We start from the raw sequence: 19,320 nt of genomic DNA on the forward strand, positions 1-19,320 counted from the left end.
GGAGCAGAGGAACACAGATAAAACCTGGCACGATCAAGTATCTCAAATACTTAAAAGCGGTCAGGTCACGAGTCGGAATAATCGGTGGGTACGTATGATGAGTTGCATGAATGTGGATGAGACGAAAATTGTTTAAAAAGACAGACTAGTGTAGCATTCTATTCCCTCTGCCTACCCCTGCGGAGAAGCAACGGGATGGTTAGTTAGTTTGTTTTTTAATTAGTATAAGTTTAGTTCTTGTAGATAGTGTAATAAAAAGTGTTTCTCTGCATACTGTACATAGTACTTAGTTTTTATGAAATTTCTTACTAGCGTGATTGTAAATGTATCTAGAAGGCACTTGAATCTTATTCCTTATAAATATAGATATAGTTATAACGACACTTCGTCATATAAGATTTTAAACTGAGATGAAGTAACATACATAATCGCTCACTCCTTTCAGCAACGTCATATTTAAAAAAACCTTCAATTTTCAATTGTGCATGTTTTCGGAATCCCCAGAAAATGTACTATATCCCAGCAAAAGCGGCATATTTTTAACTTAATATTTACCCGCTACAGGGCACCAAGTGTTTTTTTTTGCATTTTGAAGAAAAGGTATTGTTTAATATTTTTCAAATGGAAAAAAACATTCAGGTTTTACCTAAAAATATCTGTTGCACAGTAAAAAGTCCAATAAGTGGCTTGATATTTATTTTTAAAACATTGTATTATATTTTTAAACTTTAAAAACGATCTCCTGAACAATCAAGTTTTTTGATACGTGACGTTGTTGAAAGGAGTGAGCGATATGTATATGTAGGTTTATACTGTTTGGATAATTTTCTGTAACTAGTACACATTCTAGGAAGCTATTCCGTCATTTACGGACTATGTAATATGAATTTCCACATACTTAACACACTAAGGATGAGAAATATATTTCTACCCGTTGGGGAAGGGTATTTTTACCTTCTGCGCCAGCCTCATTTCAAAGGCAGAAAAGAAGGAACTATCCAATATTTTTAAATGAATATTATGTACCAATCCCTTCGTTAAGGTTTTAACTATATGTACATAATCAATGTACACATAGTTAAATAATAATGTACATATAGTAATGTCCGCCTCCGTAGTGTAATGGTCAGCACGCTCGGCTACCGCTCTGGAGGTCCCGGGTTCGATTCCCAGGGGGTGTAAAATAAAATATATATAAAACCCTTATCCGCACCCCAATGGTGCATAGGGCACTGCGTCATATAAACGCAGTGTTATCTTGATCGTTTACACATGAAGGAAAGGTGATCAGCCCTCCGCTTCAGGTACCAGTCCAGGATAATATTGAATAAATACGACAGTGAAAAAATCACTTTTTTTATTTTACCCCCCTTGGGAATCGAACCCGGGACCTCCAGAACGGTAGCCGAGCGTGCTGACCATTACACTCCGGAGGCGGACATTGTAAATAAAATATAAGTGATTTTTTTCACTGTAATATTTATTCAATATTACCATGGACTGGTACCTGAAGCGGAGGGCTGATCACCTTTCCTTCATGTGTAAACGATCAAGATAACATTGCGTTTATATGACACAGTGCCCTATGCACCATTGGGGTGCGGATAATGGTTTTATTATTATTATTATGTACATAATTATTAATACCCATCACAGGCGGTCTCCAGGCGTAAAAAAACACCCGTCCTTAGTGTTTTAATGTATTTTTAGATTACTTTTTATTTATTTGTAATTTTTTAGTTATACAAATGTAAAAATGCAATGTATTTATTTGATAACGGACATATCGCTCACTCCTTTCAAGAACGTCATAAATCAAAAATTGTCGATTTTCAGTTGTGAATGTTTTTGAAATGCCCAGAAAATGTGCTATATCCCAGCAAGAGTGGCATATTTTTAACATGATATTTACCCGCTACAGGACAGAAAGTGTTGTTTTTGCATTTTGAAGAAAAGGTATTGTTTTATTATTTTTTTAAAAATACTAAATATTTTTCAAATGGAGAAAAAACCTTCAGGTTTTACCTAAAAAGATCTGTTGCGCAGTAAAAAGTTCAATAAGTGGCTTGATATTTATTTTTAATACATTGTACTGTATTTTTAAACTTTAAAAACGTTGTCCTGAAAAATCAAGTATTTTGATTTATGACGTTCTTGAAAGGTGTGAGCGATATATACATATGAAATTCAAGGCGATGAAGGCAATTTCAAATCAGCTGTTGATAATGAACGATTGCGTGTTAATTTATGACGTTTTTGATATAATAATGTAGATGAACCATTAGTTTCTTTTAGATATTGAACATATCTTTATATGTATGTATTAATTTTAAATCAAACACAGATTTTTCGAGTCTACTAAGTTGTATTTTACTAACAAAAAACACATAAAAATTATACTGTGACAATTGTTTCGCCTTGTTAGGGCATTATCAAACGAATGTGAAGATCAAATGGACTACGGTCCTTATGTAGCTATACAATTCTAAGTGACAGTTTTAACACGTGCAGCAATAATTTATGGGAGACAACAGTAGCTAATGGGGGATGTAGGTATGTACCCTTATATTTATTTTCTGGGAAAGGAAGAATTTATTGACTACCATATTTTAGAGAATTAATATTTTAAAGCTTAATACAATTGTTGGTACTATTATAAATATGGCCATGTCAATAAATTCTTCCTTTCCCAGAAAATAAATATAAGGGTACCTACATCCCCCATTAGCTACTGTTGTCTCCCATAAATTATTGCTGCACGTGTTAAAACCGTCACTTAGAATTGTATAGCTACATAAGGACCGTAGTCCATTTGATCTTCACATTCGTTTGATAATGCCCTAACAAGGCGAAACAATTGTCGCAATATAATTTTTATGTGTTTTTTGTTAGTAAAATACAACTTAGTAGACTCAAAAAATCTGTGTTTGATTTAAAATTAATACATAAATTAAAATGGAGTTCTTCAAATTAAACGCCAAATCAATGAATACATATCTTTAGACGTCATTGTTTTGTTGAGGGAATGTATCACATCGTCTTTATTTTGTCACGACACCAATATATATCATGATTTCAAAATTATCACATAATTATCAATAAACAGTGATTGATCTGATTTTAAAGTATTTATATCAAATCCAATAGTTTTAAGTATGTCCAAATCTATGATATATATGTCCGCCTCTGTAGTGTAATAGTCAGCACGTTCGACTACCGTTCAGGAGGTCCCGGGTGCGATTCTCAGGCGGGGTGAAATAAATATAAGTGATTTTCTCACTCTAATGTTTATTCAATATATACCCTGGACTGGTACATGAAGCGGAGGGTTGATCACCTTTCCTTTATGTGTTAACGATCAAGATAACACTGCGTTCATATGATGCAGTGCCCTATGCACCATTGGGGTGTGGATAAGGGTAAATATATATATATATATATATATATATATATATATATATATATATATATATATATATATATATATATATATATATAAATAAATATAAAATTTTAGTTGATTGACAATCTAGATAACACTGTGCCAATGGGATACAGTGCCCTATGCATCATTGTCTGTGGATAAGTGTCGGAAGAAGAAGACGGTATTTAAAAAGAATACCCTTCTATGGATTATAGCAAATAAAATTGTAAACCAATGTTTTTTTCTATAGCTGTTTTCGAAATTGCCTCGCGAATTCCAGACTTGTGTTATCATAGTCTTGTTAGTTGAATAATTAGTATAATAATAATAATAATAAAACCCTTACCGCATCCCAATGGTGCATAGGGCACTGCTTCATATAAACGCAGTGTTATCTCATAGTTAACACATGAAGGAAAGGTGATCAGCCCTCCGCTTCCGGTACCAGTCCAGGGTAATTTTGAATAAATATTACAGTGAAAAAATCACTTGTATTTATTTAACCCCGCCTGGAATTCGAACCCGGGACCTCCAGAACGGTAGGCGAGCATGCTGACCATTACACTTGAGGAGGCGGACTAAATTAGTTTAAATTAATGTAAATATTCTGACTATGGTGAATGAAAATAATGTATTTTACTTTGAAACTGTATTTATGAGGTTATATTTCATGATATTATTATGGTAAATACAAATTTGTAGTAGTGTCGACATATTCAGAGGTCTGTTGTCACGGGCAGCTAGTTGTAGGTTCTGTTTTTTCTGCAATTTTTATTCCAATAAAATATTTAAAATACATTTGAAGTTTTTTTTCTTACAACGCTTTGAGTGTGTCTAAATACTTGTGTTCACAAAATAAATTATCCGGTCAAATTATAAGCTTAAATAATGAAAATGAAAATGATAGTTTCTCATGTGTGTGATTATAATCCAGGATTCGGACCTCACATACTATCAAATATTCTTCATCTTTGATGAGATGTCAAAAAATAATATGAAAATAACCCCTGTAATTGGAGATAATCCAGATTTTGTGAACAAGTATTTGGACACATTCAAAATGTTGTAAATAAATTATCTGGTCAAATTATAAGCTTAAGTAATAAAAATGAAAATGATATTTTTAGCGTTTCCCATGTATGTGATTACAATCCAGTCCCAAGTACTTGAAACTCTCGACCCTTTCGATGAGCTGGTTACCTAATGCAAAGGGTTGCTGGACATCTGTCACTCTGTTCACAGCTATTTTATCTCTGTTTTTATTTATATTTTTTTATAATTCATTATTTTTCTAGATCTAAGAATCTGTTTGTGCCTCCGCTTGTAGCTCTTGGGATGTTGACTCCCAGCTGTCTTCCCACCTTTCTGGAGGTCTGCCTGGGGGTCTGCGTCCTTCAGGGATTCCTTGATACGTGGAAGTCTGTCATCTGACATTCTGTTTACATGATCATTCCAGTATCGCCACCTCACGATATCCGCCGTCTTACACATGCTCCGGATGTCGGTATTTCTTGCTCGGTCTCTTAATGTGCTTCCGGTTATGGGTCGGAGAGTCCTCATCTCGGAGGTTCCAAGAGATTTTGTTCTGGAAGTATCTGCTCTTGCCTCAATCCCATAAGTGGATATACGCCGTGTTACGGCAAACAGCCACAACTTGAGTTACGGCTAGTTGCCTTTACACATTAGTGCAGTCGGAATGCAATCTCTCAGTGCGGCAAAACCATGTATGATAGATGTTCCAATGGTGATATAAGGAAAGGGTGCAAGGCTGAGATGAGCACTATCCAGCAAACTAAGGAAGGCGGCTTGGGATGGTTTGGGAAGGATGAGAGTAGACTGGATGCATTCGGGATGCCATCTCTCAGTGCGGCAAGACCATGTATGGTAGATGTTCCAATGGTGATATAAGGAAAGGGTGCAAGGCTGAGATGAGCACTATCCAGCAAACTAAGGAAGGCGGGTTGGGATGGTTTGGGAAGGATGAGAGTAGACTGGATGCATTCGGGATGCCATCTCTCAGTGCGGCAAGACCATGTATGATAGATGTTCCAATGGTGATATAAGGAAAGGGTGCAAGGCTGAGATGAGCACTATCCAGCAAACTAAGGAAGGCGGGTTGGGATGGTTTGGGAAGGATGAGAGTAGACTGGATGCATTCGGGATGCCATCTCTCAGTGCGGCAAGACCATGTATGGTAGATGTTCCAATGGTGATATAAGGAAAGGGTGCAAGGCTGAGATGAGCACTATCCAGCAAACTAAGGAAGGCGGGTTGGGATGGTTTGGGAAGGATGAGAGTAGACTGGATGCATTCGGGATGCCATCTCTCAGTGCGGCAAGACCATGTATGGTAGATGTTCCAATGGTGATATAAGGAAAGGGTGCAAGGCTGAGATGAGCACTATCCAGCAAACTAAGGAAGGCGGGTTGGGATGGTTTGGGAAGGATGAGAGTAGACTGGATGCAGTCGGGATGCCATCTCTCAGTGCGGCAAGACCATGTATGGTAGATGTTCCAATGGTGATATAAGGAAAGGGTGCAAGGCTGAGATGAGCACTATCCAGCAAACTAAGGAAGGCGGGTTGGGATGGTTTGGGAAGGATGAGAGTAGACTGGATGCATTCGGGATGCCATCTCTCAGTGCAGCAAAACCATGTATGGTAGATGTTCCAATGGTGATATAAGGAAAGGGTGCAAGGCTGAGATGAGCACTATCCAGCAAACTAAGGAAGGTGTGTTGAGATGGTTTGGGCATGTGGATCAAATGAGTGAAGAAAAAACATTAAACTAATTTATAAGGCGAATGTGGTTGGTAATAGAAGCACGGAAGACTGAGGAAAATTTGGCATGACCAAGTATTTCAAATACTTAGGAGGGGTTGGGTCAGTAGTCGGTATTATCGGCGGGTACGTATGAGGGATGCATAAATGTGGAAAAGGCGAAGATCGTTTGCTAAGATAGAATGATTAATTTAAAAAAAAAAAATACTATCTCATGGGCACTTCACTGTGATTTGATTGTGGAAAAGGAGATGATGTAAATTTCTTGTAACTGCAGACAGTTGGTAGAATTCCATTTTAAGTTGTTGGGTAATATATCCAAAATTACACACGGTTATTGGATTGAATTCTACTTTTATTTACATATGTAATATGCGTTTCCTCTTAGGATTAAGAGTTCTTTATGATGGTATGGAAATATGGAGCGAATGGATAGCGAGAGAATAACTAAGAAAATATATGTGGCGAATGTGAGAGGGAAAACAGAACGAGAATTGCCGAAAAAGACTTGGCACGATCAGATCAACCAGAACCTAAAATCTGGTGGTGTCAAAAGTCTGCGTAATCGGAGGGCATGTATGACTAGATGTATGGATGTGAAGGAGGCGAGGAGTGTATGTCAGGACAGAAGAGTGTGGCGTTCCATCCTTTCTGCCTACCCCTGCGGAGAAACGGTGTAGTGGTAGTAGTAGTAGTTTCCTCTTATTAAGACATTGAAACATGTAACATATTACCATATATCACAATTAAATAAATAACTAAATAAAAGTATAATTAAATTTAATAACCTTGTTTAATTTTGAATAAATTACCCAAAAAAAAATATAATGAAAATGATTTAGCCAACAAATGCGTTTTAGATTTTCCCTACAGGTTATCTCACTCTTACTGTTTCTAACTACTGGTGGAAGAGCATTCCATGCCATCGGACCGCAACAGCAAAGGCACGCTCGCCGAAATTATTGCGCTGGTAAGACCACTTTACCCATAGCAGTTGTAGCCAATCAAAGTGTGAGACATATTATATCAACCATTTCGTGACGTCAGTATGACTATGAACAAACATAAATATTACCAATTGTCATTGTCAAGTGTAATTAGTATGTATTTTTTTTTTTTTTGAATTACCTAACGTCCAAGTGACTCTGAAATCTAGCTACGGCTTATGCAACACCGTTTATCATGTCCCTACTCAGGCTTCAACTTTAAAAGTTTCATAGCCTATGCCTACTTGTGAGTGGATTTACTCTTTATGTTTAAAGTTACTATAATTTCGTGTAATTCATGAGTGAAAATTCTAGGCAAAAACACTCGCTTTAATTAGTATGTAGAAAAAATAATTATAATTTATAACTTTTTATTCAATGGTACATTTTCATAAATTTGTAGCCATTACAAACTTGTATACAAAAATAACCTTTCGCGTCATGTTTGTAAGAGCTATTTCTCGATGCATAATATCCACTCCTTGACAGGATATAGCTACCGACGTCACGAAGATATTTTTTTTATAAACTTTTTAAAGAAAATATCCATAGATTCTAAAATTTTATAGGTCGCAAGCTTGAAGTATACGACTTGGTCATTCAAAGTTTAACACATTTCTTATACCATGTGAAAGACAAAGATAGCGCAATACAAACCGCTCTCTAACTCTTTTTAACACACTTTAAAATACCATATATTTGTCTCTTTCCATCTTCTTGATTTTACTATGAATCAAAAAAATAGATGGATACACTGATGTTGAGAAAGAAATGGCGCAATACAAAATATGCTCCGACTCTTTTAAACGTTTTATGTAACAAATCACACACACAAGTAAAAATGTAGTGTCTTTTTTACCCGTTCGTGATTTACGTTAGAGAGAAAAAGATAGATATATTAGTGTCACTTTGAGAAACTCCAGTAAGCATGTGTCTAGTTTCGAAGCCAGAGCTTAGAGTGCCTGCGAGCAACTGTGTTTTATCTGTCAGTCGAAAGTAAAATAAAACTCATTAAAGTAAGACGAGGCGGATGTGTTTTTTATGTATATACATTGCAAGTTTTAACAAAAGCTTCTCGCGCATGTTCATTTGTCGAAATTCGGTAACAAATACTTAAAACAAACACACCTGTTAGCTGCACCGTATGCAATTACACCGGACGCCGTCAATATGTCTTACAGCAACAGGTTTTAATGCTCGCCCGATGTGTTTGTGTTTTTTTAACTTGCTACAGTTAATCAAACTGTTGTTTACTTGTGGTTTCAGATATGAAAGTTGATTCGATCGCTGATTTAAATGATATTTTTCTCTGCGCGCTCGGATTGCGTCTGTGAACAGTTTCGAAGCGGAAAGTGCATTTGATTTCAACAAAATCAAAAGTGCCCGTGTAATTTGAAAACAAATGCTTCATTGAGTATAAAATTGCATGCTCGCATCCGTTGATTGTGTCGTAAATGAAAATGTTTACTAATTTCTTTGTGGTTTGGTGATTTTGACGAGTTTTCCTCGTGCTGTTACGATGTGACTAATCTATCAGCGGATTCATTCGCCTAAAATGCTTCCTGATACCTATTAATGTGTAATTTTATCTTATACTAAATTGACTAAAATGATGTCTTCAAGCGTCAACGCAAAGAGTAATAGAGTCAAATCTATAACGAGCAAATTTGAAGTGCTAAGCGAACAAACTAAGCCGTTTGTCAAACTTCAAAATGCGACTACAGTTCCTATTAATATGAAAAAAGTCAACGCAGACTTTGTTACTTCGAAATCTCAACTGTGCAAAGTGAATTCTGATCCGGTTACCAAGCTGAACGCACATTTCGGCAACAGAAAACGACTCAAAGAAGATTTTGAGGGTGTAATATGTATGGAAGATAGAGTTGATAACGAAAGTGCCAAAGTGTTGCCAGATTTTAAATCGGCTGTTGAAAATACGACTGATAATTGTAAAGGACTTTCTCGGCAGTTTAGTGATCCTACGAAAAAATTGCACAGAAGTCCCGCGTTTAGGTGTGACCGTAGCGAAAAAATCAGGGATTCGCGGACCAACAGCGATTCTTCTGATCGATCGTCTCCCCAGCCTTTAGAAACCGATCGCTGCAAGCTGAGCAAAGAAAAATTAAAGATACTCGGACTGTTGTTGGAAGAAAAGATGAAACAGGACAATATAGAGTTTTCGAAGCCTAAAAAAGCGAGCAAAGAGCTAGAGAGACCCGCAGTGCCGGGTGATACAAGTAACCGAGTTTACACAGCTGCGGCAGGCGATGCTATTACCCACGAACCAGCTATTTGCGACGAACAGATACCTCAGCACATCTTGGACCAGTACGCCAGGGTCATTAAACCAAAAAACAAATCCTTCGCTAAAAAAACATCCCCCAAATGTGATCTGGTCCTCTCCGACAGCGGGGTCAGTTCGGAAAGCGAAAACTTGATTTCGGACGACCTGGATGACAGCAATGTCGTCAGTTTTAAAAGCATAAAAAGTAGCTTCGAAGGTAAAAACCAAAGCAAAGACGAAAGTCGGAGAAAAGTGTCCAAAAGATCCGATAAGTTTAATGAACAGTTTGACGAAAAATCCAGTAATGAAAAGTTGTTGAATATCTCTCCAGGATATCGAGGGATTTGTAACGACGCTGTCGATGATCCGGATCTTCCTGATTTACCCGTTCTCGAACAAAACGGGTTGAAATTAACGGATACGCTAAGAAAGGTCTTGACTCAGCCGCTCCCGCCTGGACCGCCTCCCAAAAAACCTCCCAGAACCTTCGCCTCGGAGCTGCCGTCCACTTCCAAATCCCCAGACTTGCGTTTCGACTTCGAAATCGCTAAAAGGAAACTCAAAGAACTGAAGGGCAAGGTAACTAAACAGCAGAAAACGAAGGAGGAGTCGAAATTGATGCTGGACAAGATAGAAAATGCCCTGATGAAGCACGAAAGTACGGGGAAGATCATGTCCCCGCGACCCGTTAAGAAATTAAACGATTCCAGTTCGTTTTCGAACGAAACGGATCTTTCTCTGAACGACTCCGGCGACAGCGGAAAATCGGCTTCTAAACTGGCTAAAAAATCACACAAGAAAGACGTTCATTACATGTGTACCGAAATATTGGACATACACTTCCCGGAGCATGCTAAAATGCTGTCGAATTCGAGCAACGCCAGTTTGAACTCGTCCGAGAACCTTCAGACGTCGAATTCGTTTACAAAATGCTTCAATTCTCTAAACTGCACGAACAACAGTATGCATTCGTCTCCAGGGACTGACTATACTAAGTTCGGATCGTTTTCCAATCGCAATTCGGTGACCAACATGTGCTGTTCTTGCAATCTCGGCCCGGGAGGCAGATCGATGAGGAGCAGCGTGGAAGACCTGACGAGTCCCTCAGTCAGACTGAGCACATTTTTGCCAAGCCCCAACAAGAGCGTCGAGAGCTTCAACACCTCGACCGGATGCGAGACTTGCCGCGACGATCCGGGTTCGCTAAACCAGTTCACCTGCCACATCGGCAACTCGAATCCGGATCGGCAGAACGGGGAATCTCAATCCGTATTTTTCGTGGATAGAAACGAATTTAAAAATACTGAAGCGAAGTCGCAGTACGGAGCTTTGAAGAAGAGCAAGTCTCAGGAGCATATATATGCCGAACCATACGAATACCAACGATTGAAAAGTACAAAAGACAAAGAATTGGGAGAAGAAATTAAGGAAGTCGATGTTATCAGACCACCGTTTGCTCTTTTGCGAACTGGTACGCAGTTGGAAGACGGCTTCGGACGCTTTCGTGAGTCAGACTTTACTAAAATCGTCACGAACGCTCCCCTTCAACAGACCAAAGATATATTCGGAAACCCGAAACGTTTATCGTCTACAAACTCATTCGACATCACAGAAACACCGGAAAGACTTCCTTCCGAGTACGCCTTATCTTCTCTAAAGAGCTTCAAATCCAACAGGGATTACGGTAAGCGCGACTGCAGGACCTTGCAAGACTTGAAAAGCAAGGAGTCTGGCTCCAAAGTCAAGGACATTCTGATGCGTTTGGAAGGCGGTAGAGGCAGCCTCAGGATCGAGAAGAATCGCGGCTCTGACGAGAGAGTCAGTGCGTCACAGAGACTCCAGCGAGAGAAGAATCCTTCGCCGGTCCTTGAAGGCAGGCGTCATGCTGACGAGGAGGGGAATGATGAGGAAATCAACAACAGAATGAGTTTTCTGGTGAGTGTAAAAACTGAACTAACCATCATTATAGGCAAATAATGCAAGGCTTAGATGAGCATTATCCATCAAATAAAGATAAGTGTTTTGAGATGATTTGGACCATCATTTCAGAGTAAAACAAAACGATGTATGATAGATGATCGAATGGTGATATAGGCAAATAATGAGATAAGCATTATCCTTCAAACTAAGAAAGGTATGTTGAGATGATTTGGACATGTGGAACGAATGAGTGAGGAAATAATAAATGTAAACAGGAGCAGATGAAGACAGAGGAAATCTTGTCATGATCGAGTATTTTAAATACTTGGACGTGGTAAGAAGTCAGACTAATCCCTATGAGTGCTAGTACCGATAATAATGTATGGAAGTGAAACATGGAATTGGCAGAAGGACGAAAGCAGAGTGAACGCCGTTGAAATGCGATCTCTCAAACGAATGTGAGGCACAACGATGTATGATAGATGTTGGAACAGTGATTTGAATCCTAACCCCCTCCCTCTACCTCCTTCCCTAAACTCCCTTTTTCCTTTGCCCTCCATATTATCATCTTTTGTAATTTATGTTTTAATGTTCAAGTACTATCTACCCTCTGACTGCAAACAGCTATATATGGTATCAAAAGTTTTGATCAATGGTTGGAAGATATTGCTTTTTAGCAAAGAGCTCGCCAATGTACTTATTTCTTTTATGTACATGAAGTTTAAATAAAATAAAATAAAATAAACGGCGGGCATGTATGAGGAGATGCATAAATGCGGAAGAGATAGTTTTTTTGAAAAGACAGAATTTTGTGGTATTACATTCTCTCTGTATACCCCTACAGGGAAGCAGCACGTTGGTTAGTTAAAAAATGCTTATCTCAAGCTACAAATATGACGTGATGGATCAGTTTGAACTAGCGTGCGATCATTTTGGGTAACGAAACTGTTCTTGCTTCCGTTATCCGTTACGGCGAGAGTCATCTCCCATTGTGAGCGTCTTGTGTTTTGTAGGTTTTCCCATTGTTATATATTTTCATTTTACCCACGGCCTATTGCAAAACATCCGTAATGATTAAAAACTTGAAATGATATCACCCAAGTCACAATTGGTGTGCCCCAAGGTTCAGCATTTGGTCCTGTTCCATACATTTTTTTTCTTTTTTTAAAACCTTTTTTAGTTAGCTTATATTACATTTAATATAAACTATTTTTTACACTTAATTTACATCATATCGCCCACTCCTTTTAAGAACGTCATAAATCAGAAAACTTGATTTTTCAGGAGACCGTTTTTAAAGTTCAAAAATATAATACAATGTTTCAAAAATAAATATCTAGCCATTTATTGAACTTTTTACTGTGCAACAGATCTTTTTAGGTAAAACCTGAAGATTTTTTCTCCATTTGAAAAATATTTAGTTTATTTAAAAAAATAATTAAACAATACCGTTTCTTCAAAATGCAAAAACAACACTTTCTGCCCTGTAGCGGGTAAATATTAAGTTAAAAATATGCCTCTTTTTCTGGGATATAGTACATTTTCTGGGCATTCTAAAAACATGCACAACTGAAAATTGACGATTTTTGATTTATGACTTTCTTGAAAGGAGTGAGCGATATATATATTTACATCTTCTTACAGTAAACAAAACATGAAATTTTAAATTCGTTCAGACTCTTTTCATTCTTCACACATTCAGGCATCACATCATACATTTTCAAACCCTTATATACTATACAATTTTGTGACTCGTTTTTTTTCAACAATGGCAGTCTTATTTTATACTTATAAGCTTATAATTTGACCAGATAATTTATTTACAACATTTTGAGTGTGTCCAAATACTTGTTCACAAAATCTAATATATAACTCCTGTAATTGGAGATAATCCAGATTTTGTGAACAAGTATTTGGACACACTCAAAATGTTGGAATAATTATTGTTTTATAATTGAGTGTGATGTGTATAGTTCGTAATAAACGAATAAGATTGATCCCTAACGAGTTCACGACAGCCATCTCTGTTGGATTGAGAAAAGCTTTTTATTTTAGGTCACAAGCCCTGTAGACACCCAGACTTCCATATTCTTCGTCATCTGTGTTGAGATGTAAAAAATGTAACAATAGCTGCCATGTGGAGATAATCCAGATTTGCGAACAAGTATTTGGACACACTCGACATGTTGTATATACGAGTAGATATCGCTCACTCCTTTCAAGAACGTCATAAATCAAAAATCGTCAATTTTCAGTTGTGCATGTTTTCGGAATGCCCAAAAAATGTGCTATATCCCAGCAAAAGAGGCGTATTTTTAACTTAATATTTACCCGCTACAGGGCAGAAAGTGTTGTTTTTGCATTTTGAAGAAAAGGTGTTGTTTATTTTTTTTTAATATACTAAATATTTTACAAATGGAGAAAAAACCTTCAGGTTTTACCTAAAAAGATCTGTTGCACAGTAAAAAGTTCAATAAGTAGCTTGATATTTATTTTTAATACATTGTATTATATTTTTAAACATTAAAAACGTTCTCCTGAAAAATCAAGTTTTTTTGATTCATGACGTTCTTGAAATGAGTGGGCGATATGTCGGACAGTAATTCAATGATCCTTGAGAATCATGCGTCAAGATAGGGCCTACTGAATACCGGTTTCGCTCCACCGGACGTCATCTGATACACTTGGGAAACGCGCAGTTACTGAGAGCGTGTGTGTGTCCGCACAGGTAGTGTAATAGTCAACACACGCGGCTACCGTTCTGAAGGTCCCGGGTCCGATTCCCAGGAGGGGTGGGTTGAAAAAAAAAAAAAGTTATTTTTCACTCCAATATTTGTTCAATACTACCCTGGACTGGTACCTGAAGCGGAGGGCTGATCACCTTTCCTTCGTGTGTTAACGTCTGTTAAAAGATAACATAGATGCATTGCCCTATGCACCATCGGGTGCGGATAAGGGTTAGAAAAAAAAATCAAATTTAAAATGGATAGATTTACGCACAGCCGAAAACCGAAACAATTTATAAAATAAGACTTTATTTTTTTGTATATGAAAAGCATTGTTAATTTTGTGGTATGGTAATATCGGCTGTCCAAACTCAAAACACAGTAAGGGACATTTTTTTGTAGTACGTTTTTTTTTGCATTTTTGTACTAAGTAGATTCTACTTAGTCCAAAAATGCAAAAAAAACGCACTACAAAAAATGTCCCTTACTGTGTTTTAAGTTTGGACAGTCGATATATCCTTATCATTCATTGTTCACTTTGTGTAATACTACTTTAATAAAATAATAAAGACTCACCCATAATAAAAAAAACCATGAATAATGATGAATATTTAACCACAAGTTCACTTAAATTAATATTCCCATTGAGATTCATTTCTTTTCTTCTCTCTTTAAAAAAATTATTTTTGTATAAATAACAATTTAATTTTAATCTACATTTGACCTGATGATGGAATGACTATTCCGAAACTGGTAATCGCGATGTAGTGTTTTTTTTTTAAGTTTTGTTACAAAAAGTGAACGATGAATGGTAATAATAGTGTTAAAATAGACTTTTTTCCATCATTGTAGTGACATTTTCCATCATTTTTTGCAGGCCTCGAAGATCTACGACGTCCCCTACGTCGAGACGCCCCTGGCGCCCAACATCAGAACCATTTCAAATCCCAAACCGGAACTTCCGTCTTCCAACTCGTCCTTCCTGTACAGCCAATCGCAGGAGCGCACCAGGCCCTCCCAGACTGGTGACCCGGACTCTGAAAATGGCGACGATGCTCTGCCTATGGCCGTATTTAAACGTCCTCCGACGTACGATAGTAAGAGCAAGGTGAATGTGAAGAGGGAGTCGTGGCTGTGGTCGGAGAATGGATCCTACCGGAAGAAGCGAAGATCTCCAACCGAAGTGGACAGAGAACATGTAAGTCAATTTTTTTTGTGACAACTCTGTTTTTTTTCAGTTAGGAGTCATTTTTATACTGTCATCTCTACATGGATGAAGAATTATGTGAATGCCTGGGTCTTTACAGGGCTTACGACCGTCTTAGGCTTGGTTAAGTGATCAATTTACACAAGTGTGACATTCACCATTTTACCCATGATTGACAACCACACTACTAAAATTCTTGGAATACTAAAAAAACTAACTAACTAACCATCACGCCGCTTCCCCGCAGGGGTAGGCAGAGAGAATCGAACGCCACACCACTCTGTCTTTGCAAACATTCTTTGCCTCTTCTACATTCATGCATCTCCTCATACACACCCGACGATTATTACGACTCCTGACCCGGCCGCTTTCAAGTATTTGACATACCTGATTGTGCCAAGTTTTCCTCGGTCGTCCTCTGCTTCTTTTTCCAACTACATTCGCCCCATAAATTTGTTTAACCGTTCTTTCTTCACTCATACGCTCCACATGTCCAAACCATCTCAACACACCTTTCTTAATTTTATCGATAATGCTTATCTCAGCCTTACATTCTTTCCTTATTTCATCATTCGAACATCTATCAAACATCGTTTTGCCGCACATTCGTCTGAAGGATCGCATTTCGACTGCATTCAGTCTGCTTTCATCCTTCTTTTGCCAACTCCATGCTTCGCTTCCATACATAAGGGTTGGAACCAGAACTCCATTGTGTACTGCCAGTTTAGCTTCTTATAATAATAATACTTGCTGATTATAATCCAGGATTCGGACCTCACATACAAATGAAAGAAATTCTGCTCAATAAAAAGCTTCTTTTATCTCACTGTAGATGTCTCTAGTGAAATTCAAGCACCATGTTTCGAAAATTGAACCATATGTATAGAGGTTCCAAGAATTTGAGTAGTGCGGTTGGCAATCACGGATAGAATGTATACGTGTGTAAATTTATAATTTTAACCAGCCTTGACGGTCGTAAGCCCCGTAAATGCCCAGACTTCCATATTCTTCTTTATCTATGTTGAGATGTCAAAAAATAATAGTTTTCTACATCATTAAGTGGATTTTTGTTTCTTCTAACTTAAAAAAAAATTTTTTTTTTTAAAATCTGTGTTGGAACAGGAGGGATAATCTAGTGTGGGACAATCGAAGAAGCAGACCTTCCGTTCCACTAGAAGAGGGCTGGGCATTTTGTGTCCTAGCTTGGTTTATGGTACCAATGTCCTTCATTGTTTTATCAAATAAGTGGCTCATTTGCATCTTGCTTCAACGTCTATAAAAGCGTAAAACAGGGTTGTGTAATGTCACTATGACTGTTTATGTATCTTTCTATTCCAACTCCTATCCGCACCCAATGGTGCGTAGGGTGCTGCACAAAATCGATGCATTTTTAATTTGATCATTTATAATACGGCAGTGGGATACCTGAATATCTCATTTAAATATTAATTTAACGTCTCTAAAGGCGTAAAACAGGGTTTTGTAATGTCGCCATGACTGATAATGTATCTTCCTCTTCCAAACCTTTAACTGCACCCAATGGTGCATAGGGCACTGCAACGTACTGACGCAGCGTTACTTTGATCGTCACTTGCACTAAGGCAAAGGGATCAGTCCTGCGCTTTAGGTACCATCCATGCATCTCCTCATACATACCCGCCGATTATTACGACTCCTGACCTGACCACACCCGAGTATTTGAAGTACTTTAAAAATAGTACACTATATCGATCGACAGTCTAAAGGGGAAATGTCATTTCTTGACATTTAAAGTGTTAGGTCGGGCTTACATTGAGACAGTAAGTCAGTTCTTACTCGGTACTTCTTCGTGGGGTTTTAAAAAAATGTTATGATCAGAGTTGCGTTTATTATTTACCTTGCTCATAATGTACAAGGTTTATTGAGCATTGAGTGGATTTTTGTTTCTTCTAACTTAAAAAAATGTTTTTTAGTCAGAGCAGAGGAAGACCGAGAAAAACATGGCACGATCAGGTATGCCAAATACTTGAAAGTGGTCAGGTTAGGAGTCGTAACAATCGGCGGGTATGTATGAGGAGATGCATGAACGTGGAAGAGGCGAAGAATGTTTGCAAAGACAGAGTGGTGTGGCGTTCTATTCTCTCCGCCTACCCCTGCGGAGAAGCGGCGTGATGGTTAGTTAGTTAGTTAGCTAATTAAATGTTTTTATTTGAATCTGTGTTGGGAACAGGAGGGATAATCTAATGTAGGCCAATCAGGAACTTGTCAGCATTTGCTCATTGCTGGGAGGAAACCACGTTGCATTCCTCAGGAGAAGCCGGACTACTGACTGTCCTCAACAGGCCTTCCGTTCCACTAGAAGAGGGTTCGGCATTTTGTGTCCTAGCTTGGTTTATGATACCAATGTCCTTCACTAGTTTTATGATGTATGATACCATCTCTTGTGACAGTTCCTTATCTCATTAATAGACCTTCCGTTCCACTAGAAGAGGGTTTGGCATTTTGTGTCCTAGCTTGGTTTATGATACCAATGTCCTTCACTAGTTTTATGATGTATGATACCATCTCTTGTGACAGTTCCTTATCTCATTAATAGACCTTCCGTTCCACTAGAAGAGGGTTTGGCATTTTGTGTCCTAGCTTGGTTTATGGTACCATTGTCCTTCACTAGTTTTATCATGCATGATACGTTCTTCGTGGGTTACAATCTTTGTGATGGTTGGTTTTCTTCTTCCGAGGTCAGTCTCCCTTGTCTCTTAAACTCGGCGTACCCGCTACAGCGCATGGCGGAGATCATTTGGTCCATGTAGGTCTAGCGGGGTCGTCCTCTGTAGTTTGTGCCTTCACACATGCCCTCCACAATCGTAAGAAGCAAGCCTGGCTGTCTTATATCATGGCCTATCCATTTGGCTACTTTATTCAGTAAGCATCCAGACTCCCCAGCCCTGTTTGATACCTCGTTGCACCCACCATTTTCTGACCAATGGATCATTTTCAGATAGGAGGAATATCTAATTTAACATACTCAACATATAAATGATTGTATTACGCTCGTTTTGTGTTTATAGCAGCCGATATAATCGACATTTTCATTCATCATTTTCTTTTGCAAAATTCGCCTTCGTAAAAACGTCGTTTTCCTCGGTTGGCAACGAATGACGTCACAGAAACGAATCCACACTACTGCTATTACGGCTCTATAAAGCAGATACATAAAGGGATACGCCCCATAACGCCCGATGACGTAAATTATTGATTACGTATAGCGGTGTCCGTTTTTCGTTTTATTCAAATATTTTAAGTTTAAACCTTAATATCTCCCTTAGTTCTCTACAGATTTCAATAAGAATGTCACCGATAGTCTTGTGATTTTTCATATTAATTTATTAGCCCATAATAATCCCATAATATCATGTGAAAAATCCATTGAACCCCAACATACTTCATCGGTACTGCTATTGTATACATTGATTTCACATTAGTACAACGCTATCGCGCTAGTTACCGGCTCGATGTAAACTCGCCTTGAGCCATTTCTGCGCCAGTACTGACGTTAGTAACTGACTCGATGTAAATACGCCTTTAAACTAGTTTTCGTGCAAAAATACATAGGAACAATGTATTATTAAATACATATTAGTAATATTTGCGGTATATATATGTAGCAACCTTATACGGTTTTTCCCATCGCCTAAAGCACATTACAAACAAAATGTCGACACTAGGCGAGCAGTATGTCCACACTAGTCGAACATACTCCATAGTTTTTATTTTTTATTCTTTAGTAAGCTTATATTACATTTATTACAAACTATTATTTACACGTAATTTACATTATAAATATTTACATCTTACATCTTACAGTAAACAAAACATATATTTTTAAATTCTTTTAGACTGTTTTCGTTCTTCATACATTCAGGCATCTCATCATACATTTTCAAACCCTTATACATTGAACAATTTTGCGACTCGGTTTTTTTTCAACAATGGCAGTCTTATTTTATCCTTATTA

The 19,320-nt window shown here is 37.8% G+C and overlaps 1 protein-coding gene across 1 annotated transcript in view; it reads left to right on the plus strand.

The window, feature by feature from the left end:
* The first annotated feature begins 7,659 nt into the window (after positions 1 to 7,659).
* Positions 7,660 to 19,320, plus strand: part of LOC148301841 (uncharacterized) — a 37,848-nt gene continuing 26,187 nt past the window's right edge. The window contains exons 1-2 of the mRNA XM_088272624.1: positions 7,660 to 11,408; positions 14,997 to 15,317. Coding sequence (XP_088128750.1) covers positions 8,799 to 11,408; positions 14,997 to 15,317 — 2,931 coding nt within the window. The 5' untranslated portion in view covers positions 7,660 to 8,798. The remainder of the gene's footprint in view (positions 11,409 to 14,996; positions 15,318 to 19,320) is intronic.

The sequence above is a fragment of the Brachycentrus maculatus genome, unplaced genomic scaffold (genome assembly GCF_059751285.1).
Source record: "Brachycentrus maculatus isolate JH-2025_06_01 unplaced genomic scaffold, ASM5975128v1 h1tg000513l, whole genome shotgun sequence".
In the NCBI taxonomy this organism is placed as follows: Eukaryota; Metazoa; Arthropoda; class Insecta; order Trichoptera; family Brachycentridae; genus Brachycentrus; species Brachycentrus maculatus.